Source organism: Scomber japonicus, chromosome 7, assembly GCF_027409825.1.
Source record: "Scomber japonicus isolate fScoJap1 chromosome 7, fScoJap1.pri, whole genome shotgun sequence".
Lineage (NCBI taxonomy): Eukaryota > Metazoa > Chordata > Actinopteri > Scombriformes > Scombridae > Scomber > Scomber japonicus.
The window spans coordinates 32,195,432-32,216,743 of NC_070584.1; the positions used below are offsets into that span (position 1 = coordinate 32,195,432).

Genomic DNA, 21,312 nt, shown 5'->3' on the forward strand with positions numbered 1-21,312 from the left:
TACTCTCTTACTCCCCCCCCACCGTCCTCCCTTCCTCCCTCCTACCTTCCTTCTTTCCTCTGTCCTTCCTTTCTTCCTTCCTTCATTCCCTCCTTCCTTCCTTCCTCATTTCCTTCCTTCTTCCTTCCTCCTTTCCTTCTTCCTTCCTCCTTTCCTTCCTCCTTCCTCCCTTCCTTCCTTAACTCAAGGACAACAGGAGGGTTAAGCTCCAAATAAAAACCTGTAAATGAACTGAAAAGAAGATTAAAATGATGAAAAAATACAACTGCATCAAGCTGGTAGCGTGATGGCACTAAACCTGAATTAATTTAAAGTCATTGTTTATGTGTGTGGAGGTTTTATTTACTTATATGTTTTATAGAGGAATATGAATGCATGTACTGGGTTACATTTCCATTTGCTACCATGTTCTTTTGGGTGTTTATTTTATTTTATTTCATAGTCCTACTAGGGGGCGCCAAAGTCAGACAGTTTCAAGTTTGAGACATGGTTCCTTTAATACAATATTAGAAACATGAAGACATTGGTAAATCACGACTAATTACAGAGGGGGAAGTGGGGAATTAAATATTAACTGTGCTCCTCCATATATTGTAAGGGCAGCATGATCTTTAAAATACACTCACTCAGCACTTTATTAGGAAAACTAATGTAATCCAATTCAACAGCTCTTACAAAGCTTTTCGGGTTTTATTGAAATTGTCTGAAAAGTGATTATTCTGCTTTATTATTGCGGTCGTAGTGGTTGGTGGTGGTGGTGGCGGTGGTGGTGATGTGCTACTTTGCTTCCTCTCATGTAACACTTCGAATACACTCCACTAAACCATCACCACGGCGACATCAATATATCTTCCATCTATCAGATTAGATACAAAAATTTAAAATTTCTCATCGAGTTGGACAAAGCAGCTTAACCCTTGTGTCGTCCTACCGGGTCAAATTGACTCCGTCCGTTTTGACTGTTCCTTCTTTCCTTCCTTCCTTCCTTTTTCCCTCCTTCTCTCTTTCTTTCCTCCTTCCCTGCTTTCCTTCCTTCCCTCCTTCTCTCTTTCTTTCCTCTCTTCTTTCTTCTTTCCTCTCTCCTTTCCTTCCTTCCTTTCTCCCTCCTTTCCTTCCCTGCTTTCCTTCCTCCTTCCCTCCTCTCTCCTTTCTTCTTTCCTCCCTCCTTTTCTTCCCTCCTTCCTTCCCTCTTTCCTTCCTCCCTCCCTCCCTCCTCCCTCCCTCCTTTCCTTCCTTCTTCCTTTCCTCCCTCCCTCCCTCCCTCTTTCCTCCCTTCCTTCTCCCTCCCTCCCTTCCTTCCTTGACTCAAGGACAACAGGAGGGTTTTTTTTCTCTTTAAAATACAATGTTATCTCTCCATTGAGGTCTCTGATACACTGTAATAATTAAATTCAGCAGTAATTATAACTGAGGTAAAGTGAAAAACTACCTACCTATATATATGGCCTCTTAACAGGGTTAAAATCACTGACTCAGGCCACATAATGTTAAAATCATCCCAACCTCCTCTAGAATAAATCCAGTTACCATCTGTCAGTGAGTTTCAGCATAACACCTGGTTTCAGTTTAATTTTTTCTTTGATTGACAGCAGTGTTTAAATATTCGTACATTTGGACAGAGTGTGCCATCACAAAAAAAAAAGGAGGGAAAAAAAGAGAGAGAAATCAAAAGTTCAGGACCATTTTTATAACTTATTTAAAAAGGTCAAAATCAAGTGTGAGTAACTGAACAGTTCAATTAATCCATCAATTCAATTAGTCTTCGTTATCTGATGCGTCTGCAGTGAAAACATGAGAATCACAGTTTCCAAAAGAATAAAATTAATTAAATTATAAGGAGGATTTGTTATCATTTGCTTTAGTCTGTCCCAGCCTGTCTCCATTTTTATAGGCATTAGATACATCGGCCTAAACAGAGCTGTCACTTCCTGTATGTGAAGTATTGGCATTAACACTGTTAAGGTTTCATAAAGCCACGTGTAACAAATGTATGCACTCCTTTCACTGTAAGGCACTTTGGAAAATAGTGTCAATGAACCGACATGAACGTGTGCATCTTTGTCTTTAGTTGGCTAAGAGGAAGCTGCTGTTGTTGGAGCTGCCTTTTCGGATTTCTATGACCAGGTTGTGGAGTTTCTCTGACAACGCCACCTGGTGGGAAGAGAAGGGAAAACACAGAGAAAAGTATGCAGAGTCACTTTCTGTATCTGAGAGAGGGTGTGAGGTGTTGTACGGAAGCGTATTGCATTCACTTGAATAAAAAAAAAAAATCTGTTTTTTCTGAGTAATTTATTTTTTGGTCAGTTTTTCGAGGTAATTATTTCTGTTTTTCTGAGTAATTTTTTTTTCTGTTTTCTAGAGTAATTTATTTTTATTAGGGCTGTCAAACGATACATTTTTTAAATTGAGATTAATCGCAGAATTTCCATAGTTAATCACGATTAATCACGTTTTGAATTGCATGTTTAAAATCCTGTTATTTTACATTTCAAGGCAGTTTTAAGCCCATAATGTAAAGCATTTCTTACCAGAGTGTCTTAACTGGGAATCAATCACGGCTCTGCTGTGACTCCCACACTCCAAAATGGTCCTTTGGTGGAGCTGAGGCTGGCTTGGCTGCACCTGGGTGTTTAGCGTGGAGGTGCTAACTCAAACTCCACGTACTCCGGTGGTAGTTAAACTCCGTTTGACACAGGTTGCATTTTACTTTTGACTTGTCAACTGAACCGTCTGGAAGTTTTGCAGACGGCCACGGGTGAGTTGAAGGGATGAAAAGGCTTGCAACATTAAAATGCGATTAAAAAAAATGAACGCATTATGGATTGTATTAATGTAACCGCAATTAACGTGTTAACGCTGACAGCCCTAATTTTTATTCATGGTTTTTCGGGGTAATTTTTTTCTGATTTTCTGAGTATTGTTTTTCTGAGTGTAGAGGGCATTCATATTGAGAGCTCGATGTAATGGAAGCAAACATGACGTGTTTGTTTAGTTTAATCAAGTTTTACTTTGATCTGGGTTTAAGACACTGGAGGATTGTCCTGTTTTTAAGTCATATAGATGGAAAGCCCATTCAGACCTCCTGGACATAGCAATGTTTCTCCAGGATCATCTGGACATATATGGCATGCTCCATGGATACAAGATACAGGTTGGATGTTCTCTCGAGATTTTGAAGTATCTCGATAATTCAGAGAAAAAAATTACCCCGAAAAACAGGGAAAAAAATAGCCAGAAAAACAGAAATAATTACCTTGAAAATCAGACCAAAAAATAAATTACTCAGAAAAACTGTATTCTTTATTCAAGTGAATGCAATATGCTTCCGTAGTGTTGTGCTTTACCTTGAAGTAAAGATTAAGTTGCATGTTTTATTGTTCTGTGTGGGAGGGGAGACTCACTGTGTAAGCGTCTGGCTCCTGCAGCCTCTTGTGTCGAGGGTGCAGAGTCTGCAGGGAGCTCTGGACCTTTGCTCTAGTTTCTGCAGCGCTGCACAGAGGGTGTGTGACCTACAAAGTGTGGGAGACACATTCATGAAGACTAAAGTCCAACACAGTAGAGTTCTCTGCACTGATGTAGATTGTGCTGCTCTGTTTCTGCCACGACTTTTACTGTTTTGTGATAAGGTTGTTATCAATCAGGGTGTGTTTCTATAAAGTGAATATTTCTATTTCTACTCCACTACATTTATTTAACAGCTTTAGTTGCTTTTCAGATGAAGATTTGACACAATGGATAATATAACAAGCTTTTAAAATACAACACATTTTTAAAACCCTTCTTTTCTTTTAATGTCTTACAGTCAGCAGGGTGTAGTCGGCTCACATTTCAGATGTCTATGAGTTGTTAACAGCTCCACCAAATAGTGATTTTTCCCTCTAAACTTCTCACATGCTTTCATTTCAATAAATGTTCAAATGATCCAATATTTCAGCAAAAATCAAAGATTAGAGAAAAAGTCAAAAAACTGAAAACACATTTGTGTATCAGAACTTAGTTTTTTCTTCTTTCCTCTCCCATTAATCATCTCAGCAGCCCTCACATTTATCTGCTGATCCTTTGGAGGGGCCCCACCCCTAGGTTGGGAACCACTGGACTAAACTAGCTAACTGTATATAAAGTAGTGTAAACTAGCTAACTGTATATGAAGTAGTCTAAACTAGCCATAGGCATAGGTTTGCATAGGAACGGTAGGGACATGACCCTACCAACTTTTCAGGAGGCCCAAATTGTCCCTACAACTTTTAAGCAACCTTATTTGCATTATATTTGGAGTGCAGTTATACAGGTCATTTAGATTGTCTTCCCATATTTTGCAAGGATAGACTTGACCCGACCATTATTGAGTGAATTATTTGCATTATGTTCAGAGTCACAGTCTCATTTGGCTGATGACCAAACAAACGCCTGCCCACCCCCACACGCAGACACACACTGTACAGACAAATGCAGTCCGACCAGTCCGACAGACATGCCCGTCCCCAGCAAAAAATGTACATGCAGGTTATGCTGTTATATTGTCCCTACCAATGTTGAGACCAAACCTACGCTCCTTGAAACTAGCTAACTGTATATAAAGTAGTATAAACTAGCTAACTGTATATAAAGTAGTGAAAACTAGCTAACTGTATATAAAGTAGTATAAACTAGCTAACTGTATATAAAGTAGTGTAAACTAGCTAACTGTATATAAAGTAGTGTAAACTAGCTAACTGTATATAAAGTAGTATAAACTAGCTAACTGTATATAAAGTAGTATAAACTAGCTAACTGTATATAAAGTAGTATAAACTAGCTAACTGTATATAAAGTAGTGTAAACTAGCTAACTGTATATAAAGTAGTATAAACTAGCTAACTGTATATAAAGTAGTATAAACTAGCTAACTGTATATAAAGTAGTATAAACTAGCTAACTGTATATAAAGTAGTATAAACTAGCTAACTGTATATAAAGTAGTATAAACTAGCTAACTGTATATAAAGTAGTATAAACTAGCTAACTGTATATAAAGCAGTATAAACTAGCTAACTGTATATAAAGTAGTATAAACTAGCTCCACCTCCAGCAGCTACAACAGTAACATGCTGCTCTAACACTGATGCTTCACTATTAATAATCTAATGATGTCATATATAATAATATATCACTACTTTTACTGTAATACTGCATACTACATCACTATAATACTGCAGTACTTTTACTGTAATACTGCATACTACATCACTCATAATACTGCAGTACTTTTACTGTAATACTGCATACTACATCACTCATAATACTGCAGTACTTTTACTGTAATACTGCATACTACACCACTATAATACTGCAGTACTTTTACTGTAATACTGCATACTACATCACTCATAATACTGCAGTACTTTTACTGTAATACTGCATACTACATCACTATAATACTGCAGTGCTTTTACTGTAATACTGCGTACTACATCACTCATAATACATATCTACTGTTATTTAAGCAGTATTTTACATTGCTGTATTGGTACTTTTACTTAAGGATCTGAGTATTTCTTCCATCACTGCACATCTGGTTTACACTTCACCAAACTTTACTCAGATGTTTAACACAACAATGAAATGGAAAATAAACAGTAAGCATCATAAAACAGCCAGCAGTCTACATCAGATCAGTCTCCATCCTCACCTGGCCTTTGGTAAACGCTTCCTGGCGCAGACAGACGACCTGAGCTGGAGTGACTGAGAGAGGCGCGTTATCACACCGCAGGGGATAGCAGCTCAGTGGGAGTCCTGCCTCTGGAGGAGACTCCACTGCCAGACTCACCAGGTCCAGAAACGGATGGCCTGCAGCAGAGGAAAGAGTGGGAGACCGTGAATGCGTTTATAGCCACCATGAGGCTGTAATCACTCTTTAAACATCAGCTAATAAAAAAACTGGCAGGATTAAAAATTAGGGGGGGGGAAACTCTGCTATTGTTACTGCTTCAACTCTAGTAGAGATGATAAAGAAAGGTTGCACAAAAGGTTTATACCCTGCATGGTGATTATTTTAGGACGACTCAGACTCAGCTTGTCAGGCTGATTTCTATATTGTCAGCGTTGACTCATCTGTCATCAGTCCAAGCTGAACTTTATTGGCCAGAGTTGCTCTCATCGTTCATTTAATCTGGCCTCGATGTCAATATTCTTTTATTGTCCACTTCCTGCTGAAATACTGTAAATTTCCCATCGGTGGATTAATAAGGGAATATCTTATCTTATATCTCATCTGGTCTGCAGATTGTGTTATGGTTGCTATGGATACAGGTTGTTCTATGATTGCTATAGATGCAGGTTGTTCCATGGTTGCTATAGATACAGGTTGTTCTATGGTTGCCACAGATACAGGTTGTTCTATGGTTGCTATAGATACAGGTTGTTCTATGGTTGCCACAGATACAGGTTGTTCTGTGGTTGCTATAGATACAGGTTGTTCCATGGTTGCTATAGATACAGGTTGTTCTATGGTTGCTATAGATACAGGTTGTTCTATGGTTGCTATAGATACAGGTTGTGCTAGTGTATAAATGAAGAATAACACCAATCACTGCAGACATACGAGACATTTTTTGAAGTTGTGTTTCATTTTTTCATCTTGTACATGAACAGAATGAGTCTCTGACATGTTTTAAGAAAAGGTTTTGAACAAATTAGGTCTGAATGAGGTCTGTAGAAGACTGTAAAACATCACATTTAGGGTCAATGAGAGGAAAAAAGCCATGTTTTATGTTGTCATGGCCTCACAGAGGTAGGAAAAGCAAAGAAATTATTTTTTAAATAGTACATTCTTGGTGTGAGTGAATCTGAATGGATGTGAGTGTAAGTGAAATCAGCTCTGACCATGTAATGCGTGACGACACAATCACTGCAGTTTGGATCAGGTCTGTTATATTCAGGTCTATTCAGGTCAAGACTAATTTATGCACTTTGGGTTTGGTAGGTTTTCCATTGGTCCTTTTTTGGGCCAAGTCCACTATTTTGGACCTTTTAAAACCTCTAACTTGTTCCTTTTGCTTCTGTTTTCTTAAAACACAGAAAAAAATTCAAGCAAACTGAAATGCATCATTAAAACTGAGTGAAAACATGCTCTGGTCTGCAACTGAGTTACAACTGCTGTGTTCAAATCTGCCCAAACTAATCGCACCAAAAGGGGGAAAACACACCACAGTATAATTTAACTTAACAATGCAGGTTTAAAAACATCTCATTTGAATATTGCCAACATTACCACAACAGCACTGTGAGCCAAATGGAAAATTAGTAAGCAGCTATTTTGATCACTGACTAATCGTTTCAGTCATTTTTCAAGCAAAAATGGCAAAAAATGTTAGAATTTGGTGCTTTTTTCTGTTTTATATCATTCAAAAATGAATATTGGATTTATATAGGTTTTGAAAAGAAGACATCTGAAAAACAGGGATGTGTGTGTATTCATATTTTTTGAGATTACATAGACGAAAAAGCTCAAAACAGTAAAACTAAAGAGAAACAATGAGGTAATACTTCACATTAACTCTTACCTTCAGCGTCTAATAGTCTGTAGACAGCTTTCCTCCCAGGGACGGTGCTCTTCTGTGGATCCTCACTGATCTTCATCCTGGGCCTCCCTCTCACCTCCACCAGCTAACACACACACACACATACACACACAAACACACAACGACACCATACAAATGTTAACATATCAGAAGGAGTGAGTTTCTTGCCATTTGGATTGGGCTTGTTGTTTTCATGTGTGTCTTTATTAAATCACCTTATAAACACAACCTAGAGAGGGTTGTTTTGTGCAGGTAACCAGATGTGTTCCAACACCGACCACGTCGATCTCATTCTCCTGAAACAAAGATACACACATTGTTAAAGAGAAGGATTAAGGCCCAAAGCGATTCATCATAAGCAATTTTCCCCGCTGCCTGATTATCTTTCAGAAGCAGAATCAGTTTCATCTTTTAAATCACTTTCGAAGACTCACTTTTATGCAAACTCTATTTTAAGGTTTTGTCTATTGTTGAGTTGTACTGTTTTATGATCTTGATATGAACTATCCATGTTTTTTCCCCCAAGATGGCGGCACCCCCAGTTGCAGCTGCTTCTCCTGATCAGTGTGTTTTTGGGTAATGTAGTGTCTACAACTGCATCTGTGAACTGTTCACCCAAAGACGGCTTTTAGTCAATATTTATACAGTCGACATTTTCTTTGCACAAGTAAACACATCAGCATTTTACTTTGAAGGCTGCTCTTTTTATGATTTTATGTTTTTATGTTTTAAATATGTCTTTTGTTTGTTTTTGATGTGGAAATGACTGATTGGTTTGAGAATGGCATTTTGATTCTTTGTATGGTGAGAGTAAATTTGGAAGTGATAATAAAATTGATTCTGATTCTGATAATATTAGTGTAACTTTAATTTACTGGTTAATGCTTTTGTTTTGAAGGTACTGGGCAGCTTGGGGCACAGAGGTGAATCTATTGCTATAGGTAGGCAAGTTTAGGACCAGTATGATTTGATTTTTACCAGGACAAGAGAGGCAGCAGACACCATTGTTTCTTTGTCAGTGGCCGATTGATTTTGAGTTTATTTATTTATTTTTCATTCAGTTATTATTATGTTTGGTCCCTTTACCTTCTTGTTGAGCTCCACCATGCTTTGCTCTGAGATGTTATTGGTCCCAACGATAATAAGTGAATCAAAAGTAGAGTTGGAGAAGCTATAGAGATGGAAAAGACAAAAAAGAAAACATCACGAGACTTGACACATGTACTACAGACATGTGGAAGACACTAAATCATCTCTGACTGTAGGTTTTTTTAAAGACATACTGATGCACACATGCAGCATAGCACCTCACTCACTGCTCACTGCAGAGTCTGAAGACGCGGCGGACATCGACCGACTGCCTGCAGAGATCCCCGCTGTCCAGACGAACTCCCATCGGCCTATAGCCCAGTTCACACAGCGCCAACGCCACAGCGCAGAAGTTCAACACGCCACTGCTGGAAGACACACACACACACACACACACACACACACACACACACAAACATATTGGACCACAGGAGCTCAAACAACTTGGAGACAGATGGGAAAAGCCGTGGACAATTGATTTAATCACAATTACAAATCGAACATTTACTCTTATTGGTTAAAAGGAAATTGGACACAAAATAATCAATGTTTCTTGTCTCTCAGGGTTTCTTCAGGGTTCACCAAGTTAAATATAAGACTTAAAGACTTTTTTAATGCCACAAAGAATGCAGCTTTAATACTTGTTTCATAATCATAAAGTATGAAAGCAGGATAAAAAACAAACAGGACAATATGGCATAAAATTACCGAATAGTACATCACATGTTGTCAGCATGATAATTCAAATTCATTAATATTTATTCAAGTTTTTGCTTAGTGGATGAGTTTCCTGGCTACTGTAGCTATCATCAGTATTGACAATGTTTGCTAGAATAGTGATGGTGCTGATGCTCAGAAAAGTTTCCTGTAGCTAAATCTGCAGCACTGATGCATTTGTAGTTTATAGATATAAAACGTCTCCCAACAGCCACCAAACACATACATAAAAAATGTCAGTTATTAATGTTACTCTATACAGCAGGAGAGAAAATACAGACATTTAATAAGATAGTTGTAACTTAAACTTCAGACCTCTTAATAACATTTAAGGGAACTCAACTCAATGCTTTATAGGAATTTTCAAGACCTGCAGTGATCCTGATCTCTACAGTCTCACTGTAAAATAAAGGTAAAATGCCTCCCTAAAAATCTAAATATGCATAAATATGTTCATATTTTTTTTATTGCAGCCATCTGTGTGTTTTAGTGCAATTAATATAATAGTTATTCCCACTGTGCACCTCTCAAAGCCTCATTGGATTCGGTCTCACTGGTGACTCCTGCTGGTGAGAAAAGTCAGTGCAGCAAAATCCCAGAATTGACTGTTATGATATATAGTCTTATGAAATGTATTTATTATTGCTGTTGTTCTATAATTGTTGTTACTGTATGATTATGTTCTTTTATTTTCACACTATTGATGTAACATATATAAATTATATTATCCAACAAGATAATAATGAATATGGGGTAATAATACACTGATTTATGATTGAGTGAAGATTAAAGGGAAACTTCACTAATATTACACATCAATGTCTGTCTTAGCATTACAAAGACTATTATACTGCATACGTACAAAACATAGTATAAAGCCTTTCCAGAGGGAGTTATAGTACGTGAAGTTTGATCAGTTGACAGTGTCAGTTGAGGTTGAATACTTTAAAAAATCAGGTGATGTGGAGTTAGAAAGACATGAGGTTTCCAGATGTGTGCAGCTGCTCCTCATCTCTGCCTGAGGCTCTCAGCTCCATGCTATATTAATCAGTAGTAGCATAACACACAGAAATCTGCACAGTTTAGTGAAGTGAGTTGAGTTGCATTGTGGGTAAAGTAGGAAGAATTAATGAAGATGAATTAATGGAGTAAAAAAAGATGTTGTCACTGTTTCTGCTGCACCGATTTTTATCTTTCTTTAACCTTCCTGTCGTCCTCCCGGGTCATTGACCGCGTCTGTTTTGACTGTTCCTTCTTTCCTCCCTTGCGTCTGTCCTTCCTTCCTCCCTCCCCCCCCCCTTCTTTCTGTCCTTCCTTATTTCCTCCCTCCTTCCTTCTTACCTCCCTCATTCCTTCTTTCCCCCCTCCTTTCCTCCCTCCTTCCTTCTTTCCTTCCTCCCTTCTTTCTTTCCTTTCCTCCATTTCCTCCAACCCTCCTTCCTTCCTTCTTTCCTTCCTCTCTTCTTTCTTTCCTTTCCTCCCTTCCTTCCTCCCTCCATTCCTTCATTCCCTCTCTCCCTCCTTCCTTCTATCCTTCCTCCCTTCCTTTTTTCCTTTCCTTCCTTCTTTCCTTCTTCCTCCCTTCCTTCCTTGACTCAAGGACAACAGTAGGGCAAAAAACAACATGTCCATTATGAGTCTGACATGTTAAACGCTACTCTTCATCATCTGTATATTAAGAGTTCAGCTGAGCAGTAAAAGCGTTCATACACACGTGGACATATAAACAACCCCCAAGTCAACAATAATCATCATACGTCATAGGTAGTAGAGTAGTTACCAGCTGACACTGTAGCTGTCAATCACAGGGAGGAAGTTCTGAGGGTAAGCGATGGCGTACGACAGGAAGGCAGCCAACTCGCCCTCGCGTATCTTCCCCGTCTCGGCACCCAGAAGCTCACAGACACGACGCAGCCAGCTCTTTGTCAATGAAATGAAATCGACCGGGTCGGGCTCCCCGTTCACCGCCACGAGTGTCTGATTGAGAATAAACAGGGATGTATAATTAAATCACACTGAATATTACATGTTAAATCCCAGAGTGTCAGAGTGTCATTGAATGCAACAGAAGTAAAGGCTTTTAACCCTCCTGTTGTCCTCAGGTCAAGGAAGGACAGAAGGAAGGAAAGGAGTAAGGAGGAAAAAAGGAAGGAAGGAAGGAAGGAAGGAAAGGAGTAAGGAGGGAGGGAGGGAGGGGGGAAAGGAGGAAGGAAGGAAGGAAAGGAGGAAGGAGGGAGGGAGGAAAGGAGGAAGGAAGGAAGGAAGGAAAGAAAGAAAGAAGGAAGGAGTAAGGACAAAAGAGGAATGAATTTAGGAGAGAAGGAAGGGAGGAAGCAAAGGAGGAAGGAAGGAAGGAAAGGAGTAAGGATGAAAAGAGGAAGGAAGGAAGGAAAGAAAAGAGTAAGGAGGGAGGGAGGGAGGGAGGAAGGAAGGAAGGAAGGAAGGAAGGGGGAGGGAGCAAAGAAAGAGGGGAGGAGCGGAAGAAGGAAGGAAACATTTAAGAAAGATGGAAGAAGGAAGAAAGGAAGGAAGGAACAGTCAAAAGAGAGACGGGGTCAATTTGACCCGGTAGGACGACAGGAGGGTTAAGTGCAGTCTTACACTGCAGTACTAAACATGATAACAAGACTTTTTAATGTGAACCAGCCAATTCAACAGCAGTGGTGTGCTTCATTGGAGTTCCACACATGCTACCCAGGAGAATTGCTGGAGCCCTTGTTTGCATGTATCTCTCAGATTTCATATCTTGCCACTGTACTGCAGTTCAACACTATTTGGAAACTTCAATTTTTTGATGATAACGATGCTGTGAAGGTGCTGAGAGGGAACTAAAAGAGTAAAGGCTCAGCCAGACAGCTAAACAATGAGTTAAAAATGGTGCAAACAAGGCAAACATGGAGGTATTTCACTCCTGTGCCACAAGTGCTCCAAAGCTAACAAGCCTTTGTTGAAGAAATAAAGACAGTGAACTGTTCCATGTGACGGATTTCAATACTCGACAACATTTCAAGTCTCTAAAATCAACTGAAACCAGCGGCTGCATGAGAGGTCTGCTTTGGATAATGATCAAAAGTCATGTAGAAATCAGCTGTGTTCCTTTAACCCTCCTGTTGTCCTCAGGTCAAGGAAGGACAAAAGGAAGGAAAGGAGTAAGGAGGAAAAGAGGAAGGAAGGAAGGAAGGAGAGAAGGAAGAAAGGAAGGAAGGAAGGAAGGAAGGAAGGAAGGAAGGAAGGAAGGAAGGAAGGAAGGAAGGAAAGGAGTAAGGAGGGAGAGAGGAGAAAAGGAGGAAGGAAGGAAGGAAAGGAATAAGGACGAAAAGAGGAAAGAATTTAGGAGAGAAGGAAGGGAGGAAGGGAAGGAAAGAAGGAAAGGAGTAAGGATGAAAAAAGAGGAAGGAATTTAGGAGAGACGGAAGGAAGGAAGGAAAGAAAGGAGTAAGGAGGGAGGGAGGGAGGGAGGAAGGAAGGAAGCAAGGCGGAAGGAAAGGAGTAAGGAGGGAGGGAGGAAGGAAAGGAAAGGAAAGGAAGGAAGGATGGAAGGAGGAGGGAAGCAAAGAAAGAGGGAAGAAGGAAGGAAAGAAGGAGCAGTCAAAAGAGATGGGGTCAATTTGACCCGGGAGGACGACAGGATACAGATACTCACTTGTGGCCACACCTCCTCTAGAGAAGTAAAGGAAGTGACGTAGGAGTGCGCCATAGTCCCTGCGACGGGAATCCCGAACAGGAAGCCAGCCTGAACGTTACTGGTGAGGTCAAACCCTGAAAAGAAGAAAAGAGACATTTCAGAGTCAAATAGAGACGATTCTTCCAGAGTGAGAGTCAGAACATGAAGGTTTAACCTGCCTGTCGTCCTCCCGGGTCAAATTGACCCATCTGTTTTGACTGTTCCTTCTTTCTTTCCTTCCTTCCTTCCTTCTGTCCTTCCTCCCCCCTACCTTCCTTTCTTCCTTACTTCTTTCCTCCGTCCTTCCTTCCTCTCTTTGTTCTTCTCTTTCCTCCCTTCCTTCTTTCCTCCCTCCCTCCTAACTTCCTTCCTTATTTCCTTTCCTCCCTCCCTTCCTTCCTTCCTTCCTCCATCCCCCTTACTTCCTTCTGTCGTTCCTTCCTCTCTCTCTCTCCTTCCTTCCTTCCTTCCTCCCTGCCTTCTTTCCTTTACTCCATTCCTTCTTCCTCCTTTCCTTTACTCCCTTTTCTTCCTTCTTCCTCCCTTCCTTCCTTGACTCGAACACAACAGGAGGGTTAAAAGACTGTGAAGGGTTTACCTCCAATGTGTGTGTATCGTGAGGCGGTGAGTCCTCCATCTGGACCCTGAGCCCTCCTCAGACCCATCTCCAGCAGCTTCCTCCTGGGGCCGGCTGCCAGGCGGAAGCGGGCGGCGTTACTACACACCAGACTGTCAACAGAGAGAGAGAAAAAAAGAGAAAGAGATAGAGACTTATCAGTTTTTTGTGACCTGAGGCAGGTGACTGTAGATGGTGCTGTTCCTCACACAAGTCATAAAAACTGACCCTGTGTGTGTGTGTGTGTGTGTGTGTGTGTGTGTCTGTGTGTGTGTGTGTGTGTGTGTGTGTGTGTGTGTTTTGTGGTTTGTGTGGAGTCTGGTATGCAGAGGGAGGGGAGTTGAGCAAGAGAAGAAAACAATCACTCTTAAAGGGGAGAAACTATGGAGGCCCTGAGAGCTCAACACACTGCAGCTTAACCTTTGTGTCGTCCTCCCGGGTCAAACTGACCTTCTTTCCTTCCTTCCTTCCTTCCCTCATTCCTTCCCTCCTTCCTTCCTCCCTTCTTCCTTCCTTCCTTTCCTTCCTCCCTTCCTTCTGTTATTCTTTCCTTCCTTCCTTATGTCCTTCTCTCCTTCCCTCATTCCTCCTTCCTTCCTCCTTTCCTTACTCCTTTCCTTCCCTCTTCCTTCCTCCCTCCCTCCTTTCCTTCTTTCCTCCTTCCTTTCCTTTCTTCTTCCTTCCTCCCTCCTTTCCTTCCTTCCCTCATTCCTCCCTCCCTCCTTCCTCCCTTCCTTCTGTCCTTCTTTCCTTCCCTCCTTCCTTCCTTATGTCCTTCTCTCCTTCCCTCATTCTTCCTTCCTTCCTCCTTTCCTTCCTTCCTTCCTTCCTTCCTTCCTTCCTTCATTCCTTCCTTACTCCTTTCCTTCCTTCTTTCTCCCTTCCTTCCTCCTTTCCTTCCCTCTTCCTCCCTTCCTAACTTCCTTCCTTGACTTGAGGACAACAGGAGGGTTAAATAACACATGCAAATACACAAAACACCAGCAAATTAAGAAAATATCATAGATTCGACAACAGATGTTCAGTGATGATACCATGATGTTATTGAACTCCACTATCTGTCACTGATGTTGGAAAAAGAGCTAAAGCATATGTGTGTGTGTGTGTTTGTGTGTGTGTGTGTGTGTGTGTTTTTGGTTTATTTTAACATTGTGATCACACGTCAAGACGTCTTCATCACTTTTAAGAGTCCTCTGGAAACACTTACATTGTGTTGTCTGTGTTTGCAACATATTTTCGAAATGCTGCACATGTGTCGTCTAATTGATGAAGATGTGTTTTTAATTTGCATGTGTTTACTTGAGTTGCACTGCACACCGAGCTCTCAGGGCCACCATAGTTTCTCCCCTTTAAGAGTGCTTTTTTTTTCTTCTTCTCTTGTCCAACTCCAGCCGTGACTCCTCCCTCTGCATGCCAGATTCCCAACAGACCACAAAACACACACGTGGGACAGTTTTTGTGACTTGTAGGTTAGTTTTAGTGTGTTGAGAGTCAGTGCAGAGGCAGAACACAGCGCCATCTACAGGCCAAAAATATATATATTCCCTAGTCCTACTGAATAGAGAGGAGAGGGAGAGAATCACGACAGTAAAATAATAGTAATAATAATAATAATAATAATTTTAATTGTGTAGTGCATACTAGGGGCTAAAAATGCTTTCCATAGACGGCATAAAAGACTATTATAAATATAAAAAGAAAAACAGAAGAACAGCAAAACACAAGCACGGAAGTAAAAGATGCAAAATTACAAATAAATCATCCAAAAAAAAAGGAGGGAGGAAAGAAGGAAGGAGAGAGGGAGGTTCCTTCGTTCCTTCCTTCTGTCCTTCCTTCCTTCCTTCTTCTTTTCCTTTCTCCCTCCCTCCCTCCTTCCTTCTTTCCTCTCTCCTTCCTACTTTCCTTCCTTCCTTCATTCCTTTCCTTAAATTGGACTCTGGAGCAGCCAGCAGGTCCAAGAGACCTTTTTGGACAGTAAGGTAACTCCTTACTGTACTCTGGCGTCCGGCCACGTAAAGCCTTAAAAGTCATGAGTGATTTCTATTTCCTCCCTTCTTTCTTCCCTTCCTCCATCCCCCTTTCTTCCTTCCTTCTGTCCTTCTTCCCTTCCTTCCTTCCTGCTTTCCTTCCTTCCTTCATTCGTTTCCTTAAATTGGACTCTGGAGCAGCCAGCAGGGCCAAGAGAACTTTTCGGACAGTAAGGTAACTCCTTACTGTACTCTGGCGTCCGGCCACGTAAAGCCTTAAAAGTCATGAGTGGGAGTTTAAAAGTGATTTCTCTTTCTTCCCTTCTTTCTTCCCTTCCTCCATCCCCCTTTCTTCCTTCCTTATGTCCTTCTTCCCTTCCTCCTTCCTTCCTTCCTGCTTTCCTTCCTTCCTTCCTTCCTTCATTCCTTTCCTTAAATTGGACTCTGGAGCAGCCAGCAGGGCCAAGAGACCTTTTCGGACAGTAAGGTAACTCCTTACTGTACTCTGGCGTCCGGCCACGTAAAGCCTTAAAAGTCATGAGTGATTTCTATTTCCTCCCTTCTTTCTTCCCTTCCTCCATCCCCCTTTCTTCCTTCCTTCTGTCCTTCTTCCCTTCCTTCCTTCCTGCTTTCCTTCCTTCCTTCATTCGTTTCCTTAAATTGGACTCTGGAGCAGCCAGCAGGGCCAAGAGAACTTTTCGGACAGTAAGGTAACTCCTTACTGTACTCTGGCGTCCGGCCACGTAAAGCCTTAAAAGTCATGAGTGGGAGTTTAAAAGTGATTTCTCTTTCTTCCCTTCTTTCTTCCCTTCCTCCATCCCCCTTTCTTCCTTCCTTATGTCCTTCTTCCCTTCCTCCTTCCTTCCTTCCTGCTTTCCTTCCTTCCTTCCTTCCTTCATTCCTTTCCTTAAATTGGACTCTGGAGCAGCCAGCAGGGCCAAGAGACCTTTTCGGACAGTAAGGTAACTCCTTACTGTACTCTGGCGTCCGGCCACGTAAAGCTTTAAAAGTCATGAGTGGGAGTTTAAAAGTGATTCAGGAGCTGTGGCAGCTGACTCCTGACAGAGGTAATGTCAAAGACAGGTGAAGGCAACATGGCTAAAATGCTTTATGCAGTTATTTTAACCTTCATTTAGTCCGCTGTTAAACTGTTAGGGAACCTTTAAAACTCTTGCATCTGCTCAAATCTGTTTCAATATTTCATTTAATTATACTATATGATGCATTAAATGAGATATCTCTTAGGCTGGGATCATTTTATTAAATACAGATATTCTAGATTATGGGTTATTTTTTGCTGTATACACATTTCCACATAATTACATACTGATAAATACTGTATTCATCATCTTTGGACTACTACTTTAGGATTGCCAAAATGAAGCACTGTTACACTACAAACACTACATGAGAAAAAACAGTAATCATAGGTTGGTGTAGCAGAGTAGAAGATATAAAATGCAAGATTTATGTGAAGAATAGACATAAACTTGGTTTCCCTTCTGATGGGAATTGTGAGTCTTTAAAACACCAAATATACAGTGATGAAGTGTTTAGTCAACTGATTGATTAGTCTATAATAAAATCGACAACAAAAAATATTCGTCATCAATTTTGATAATTGATAAAAATATTCTGGTTCAATTTTCTAGTATGTGATGCTTTACATCTTTGGGTTTTGGACCAATGATTGGAATTGGATGTAATTGACAGAACATGAAACAGACAGTATTGTAAAACTAATTTGGGGGGCTTATACATCTAATTAAATACCTCACAAATCAAGATACTTTATCTTAAATACAAAAATAATCAAAAATCATAATATAAAAATGTAATATTGCAACAATGCCCTAAATGGCCTAATTCAACTAAAGATCAGTGTAGGTCATCATATCGCCCAATGTGTGTGTGTGTGTGTGTGTGTGTGTGTGTGTGTGTATGTGTGTGTGTGTGTGTGTGTGTGTGTTACCTGGCGTAGTTAACCAGACACAGTAAACTGGTTTCCAGCAGTTGAACCACAGCCAGCGGTCCTGCTACCTCTATCACAGGCACCTGCAGATGTTACAGACATGCAGCACAAGTTACATCCTCTGACCTGACCTGACCTGACCATGACCTTTGACCTTTGACCTTTGACCTTTGACCCCCACCCATCCCCCTCTCCTTTACAGCCCTGCAGCTCACCCTGGCAAAGACCACAGTACCCTCTGGGACGGAGCGGAGTGTGACGCCGGAGCAGTCCAGGCCTCGCAGGAACTGGAAGAAGGCCGGGTCTGTGGCCGGGGGCAAGACTGAGCGCAGGAAGTCCACATCTGGATCCACAAAGCACAACATTAACACAACACACCAATGACCGAGAGGGTATCCTTCATCCTAAAACTCATCACACATGTGCTCTTACACAAGCACATGGGTCCTCCATGTGTCCTCAGTCCCTCACATGCCCCATCTCACCACTCACACACACACACACACACACACACACACACACACACACACACACACACACACACACACACACATAAACAGAGGATTTACAATTACAAAGCTAAATCTAATAACGTGGTGTGCAGTTAATCTAATCTGGAAGTTTTAATGGTTGTGACTGTGATGAAGGTTAGACTAAACATGTTGAGTGTGGCCTCGTGCTGCTCACGAATGGCAACAACAGCATCAGTTCATCACAGTTTGGGTCATTTAAACGCTGTAATATCTTCCTGTTCTAAACATCCAGTGCTGCCAACAGAGGTGAAAAGGGAAAAGTACTAACTACCAGTGACTTATTACACTTTTGAGGTATTTCTGCTTTACTTGAATACTGTTATTTTCATTTTATGTTGCTTTATAATTTCTCTCCACTACACTTTAGAGGTTAATATTGTATTTTTTGTACTCAGTTACATTTCCATGTTAATTCAACACGCAAAACTCCAAAAATAAGATGCATTATTATAGCTCAATGTCCCCAACAGTATGCAAAGAAAAGGACATTTCAACTACAGCAGTCTTGACATTAACAGTTTAAAAGCAGATCTTTAATGCTTAATGAATCATCTTTACACTGTGGTTTGATGCTTATCTGAAAATTTAGTGTACTTCAGTGCAATTCTGATTTTCTGTGACTTGTACTTAAGTATTTTCATTTTACGCAGCTATGTACTTCAACTGCATTGATTCAAAAGGAACATTTTACTAACTTTTTACTACACAACATTAATCTGACAGCTGAAGGTACTTTGCTGATAAAGTTTTACATACAAACCTTATAATATCACATAATATTAGAGTCAAATATGAGGATTTGGCATGATATATGATGGTCAAATCTTTAGATTTTATACTAAAGTGATATTTGAATATGTCACCCTGGGCTGGGGGAAGTGATAATACTACTTTATTTATATTGAAAATTATTATTTATTATATTATTTATAAATGCTGATGGCATTCATCCAATATTATCCATATATTTAACACCACAACACTATGAAAAGGCTATTGGGTATAATTATTTAGTACTTTTGTAACTTATATTGTTAATATTTATGTAACTTTAGTAAAATCCTGAATAAAGGTCATTTCCATGTCATAAGTGTAAAAGTATTAAGATACTCGGGTAAAGAATCATATTACACAAAAAATGAAATAAAGTACAGTTAATTGATGAATCAATCAAACCAACTATTCTAATAATCAATTAATAATTTTGATATAAATTGACTAAACTTATATTGGTTCCAGATTCTTAAAAGTGATTATTTCCTGGTCTCTTTACTTCTCTGTGACAGTAAACTTGACTTCTTTGGGTTTTGGCTGCTAACTGGGACAAAACTAAACATGTTTGGCTTCATTTTTCACCATTTTCTGAACAAACAAACGATAATGGAGGAAACTAGCCCATAGATTAATCAATAATCAGACTCCACCTAAATGAAGACAATCACTGGTTGCTGCACTACTCATCTGTTACACAACTATAACACAGTTCTCATTAGTAATTAATCACTGTGAATAACTCTTATATGCTGTCTAACCTGTAGTGAATGAGCTGAACCTCTCAGTAAAGCAGACCAACTACTTCACTGCTTTTAAGTAAGTGAGCTGAGGCTTAACTTTAAGGGCAATGTTCCATGTATGCCTCATGTATCACTGATCCTTATAGCACACGGCAGATTACGGACTCTTATGTGCTAAAGTTCAACGCTAAACGTCAAAGTTCACCGACATATCCCACCACCGTGCCCGGTATTCACGTTCACCACACCGGGGGGTCGCCTGCGCTGAACTATTGCGCAACCACTTCGGTATGTGTAACAGGAGTTTGGAGGAGCCAATGTCATTGTCAAAGCCCATGTGATGAACAAAAATAACATTGATAACCAACTTTTTGAACAGAACAGAGACAATCACGTGAAGGTGACTTACTAACCTTCGTCTGTGAAGTGAAAGCTGCGCAGGAATAGCAGACAGTCGTGCAGCCCGGTGAACAGAGAGAAGCCTCCGCCAAACGGGTTGTCCCTGAAGAAGAGCTCAAACACTGCGGGCTCCTGGTGCCGGCCGGCCCGCCAGTACGCATAAGCCATGGTGAACTGGTACAGGTCCGTCAGCAGTGGCGGGACCCGTTCCCGGATCGACCGCTCCATGAGCCCGCATGTGTTGCTGGACGGCGCTGCCATGTTATGTGATTCAAACGCTGGTTCCAGGTTTCACTTGATGCCGAGATCTCTGGGACTTGCAGTCCTCCACTGCCGCACTGACTCCTTCAGCTTCAACTTGAGGCACGTCCAAGTTGAAAGCTGCACGGAAGCTGCACGTCGACTTGCAAATGACAGTTTATACTCTCTGCTCTTTTTCTCATATGGTGTCTGGTTGGTTTCGTTTCCTCTGAACCAGGGTTATTAAAGTTTTGAAATTTCCATTAGTTTTCCATTTAAATTTCCGGTTTTTCAGTCACTTTTTTTAATTTATTCCAGTTTAGTTTGAGTTAGTGTATCACGTGATTAACCCTTAAAAGATGTTAATTGTTCATTTTATTGAATTTTTATTTGCTTTGATGTTAGCTACTAGGCATCTCATTTGCAACTGAACAGAACACAGTAAAAATGGAGAAAATGAGAAAAAAAAACTAAAACTAGGCTCAGTTTATCATTTTACAAAAGTTAGTGAAATTTCAGTCAACTCAATTATTTTTTCCCTGCAGGTTTTAGTTTTAGTTAACTATAATAACCCTGCTCTGTACATCAATAGCCCAAAAAGTTCTGTGCTTTTCTTTCTTTCTATTTTTTTTAAAACAAGATACACAAGATTTATTTTATAATTACCTTTTCCAAGAAATGTCTACGTTTCCCCTGGATGTCCTGAAACAAGTCAGATGGTGGAAGAAGCATTCAGATCCTTCACACAGTATACAATGTAAATATTACTCCCAATAAATGACTCCTTGTATGGTGCTGAATTGTAGATCAAATTTGAGGTTACTAAAGGACAAGTTCAAAGATCTTCAAGTCAAGTCTTAAAATAACAGTCAGGAGCTCAAATGAACAGTGAAACCTGTTTTTCTTGCTGTAATCATTCCTCCTGTTCATACTGACCATTAGAAGATCCCTTCATAATGCACTTACAATATAAGTGATGGAGGAAAAATCCACAGTCCTCCTTCTGTGTAAAGAAAAATAATAATAAAGTGAAGCTTCAGTC

General features: G+C 40.3%; 1 protein-coding gene across 1 annotated transcript; it reads right to left on the reverse strand.

Annotated features, from left to right (window-relative positions):
* Positions 1 to 2,003: 2,003 nt before the first annotated feature.
* naprt (nicotinate phosphoribosyltransferase) lies at positions 2,004 to 20,328 on the reverse strand. Its single transcript, XM_053321858.1, has 13 exons — positions 20,045 to 20,328; positions 17,800 to 17,927; positions 17,585 to 17,667; positions 13,628 to 13,758; positions 13,009 to 13,124; positions 11,146 to 11,342; positions 8,876 to 9,016; positions 8,646 to 8,730; positions 7,775 to 7,855; positions 7,542 to 7,644; positions 5,669 to 5,826; positions 3,402 to 3,509; positions 2,004 to 2,151 (listed from the first exon to the last, which is right to left on the reverse strand). Exons 1-13 carry the CDS (start codon positions 20,289 to 20,291, stop codon positions 2,065 to 2,067), a joined length of 1,665 nt encoding a protein of 554 aa, XP_053177833.1. The 5' UTR covers positions 20,292 to 20,328; the 3' UTR covers positions 2,004 to 2,064.
* Positions 20,329 to 21,312: the final 984 nt, after the last annotated feature.

Coding starts and splice junctions, on each gene's coding strand:
- naprt (XM_053321858.1), bottom strand. CDS start 20,291: ATGGCAGCGCCGTCCAGCAACACATGCGGGCTCATGGAGCGGTCGATC. Junction 13,125..13,627: donor ACGATACACACACATTGGAG/GTAAACCCTTCA, acceptor TCTTCTTTTCAG/GGTTTGACCTCACCAGTAAC. Junction 11,343..13,008: donor TAGAGGAGGTGTGGCCACAA/GTGAGTATCTGT, acceptor ATTCTCAATCAG/ACACTCGTGGCGGTGAACGG.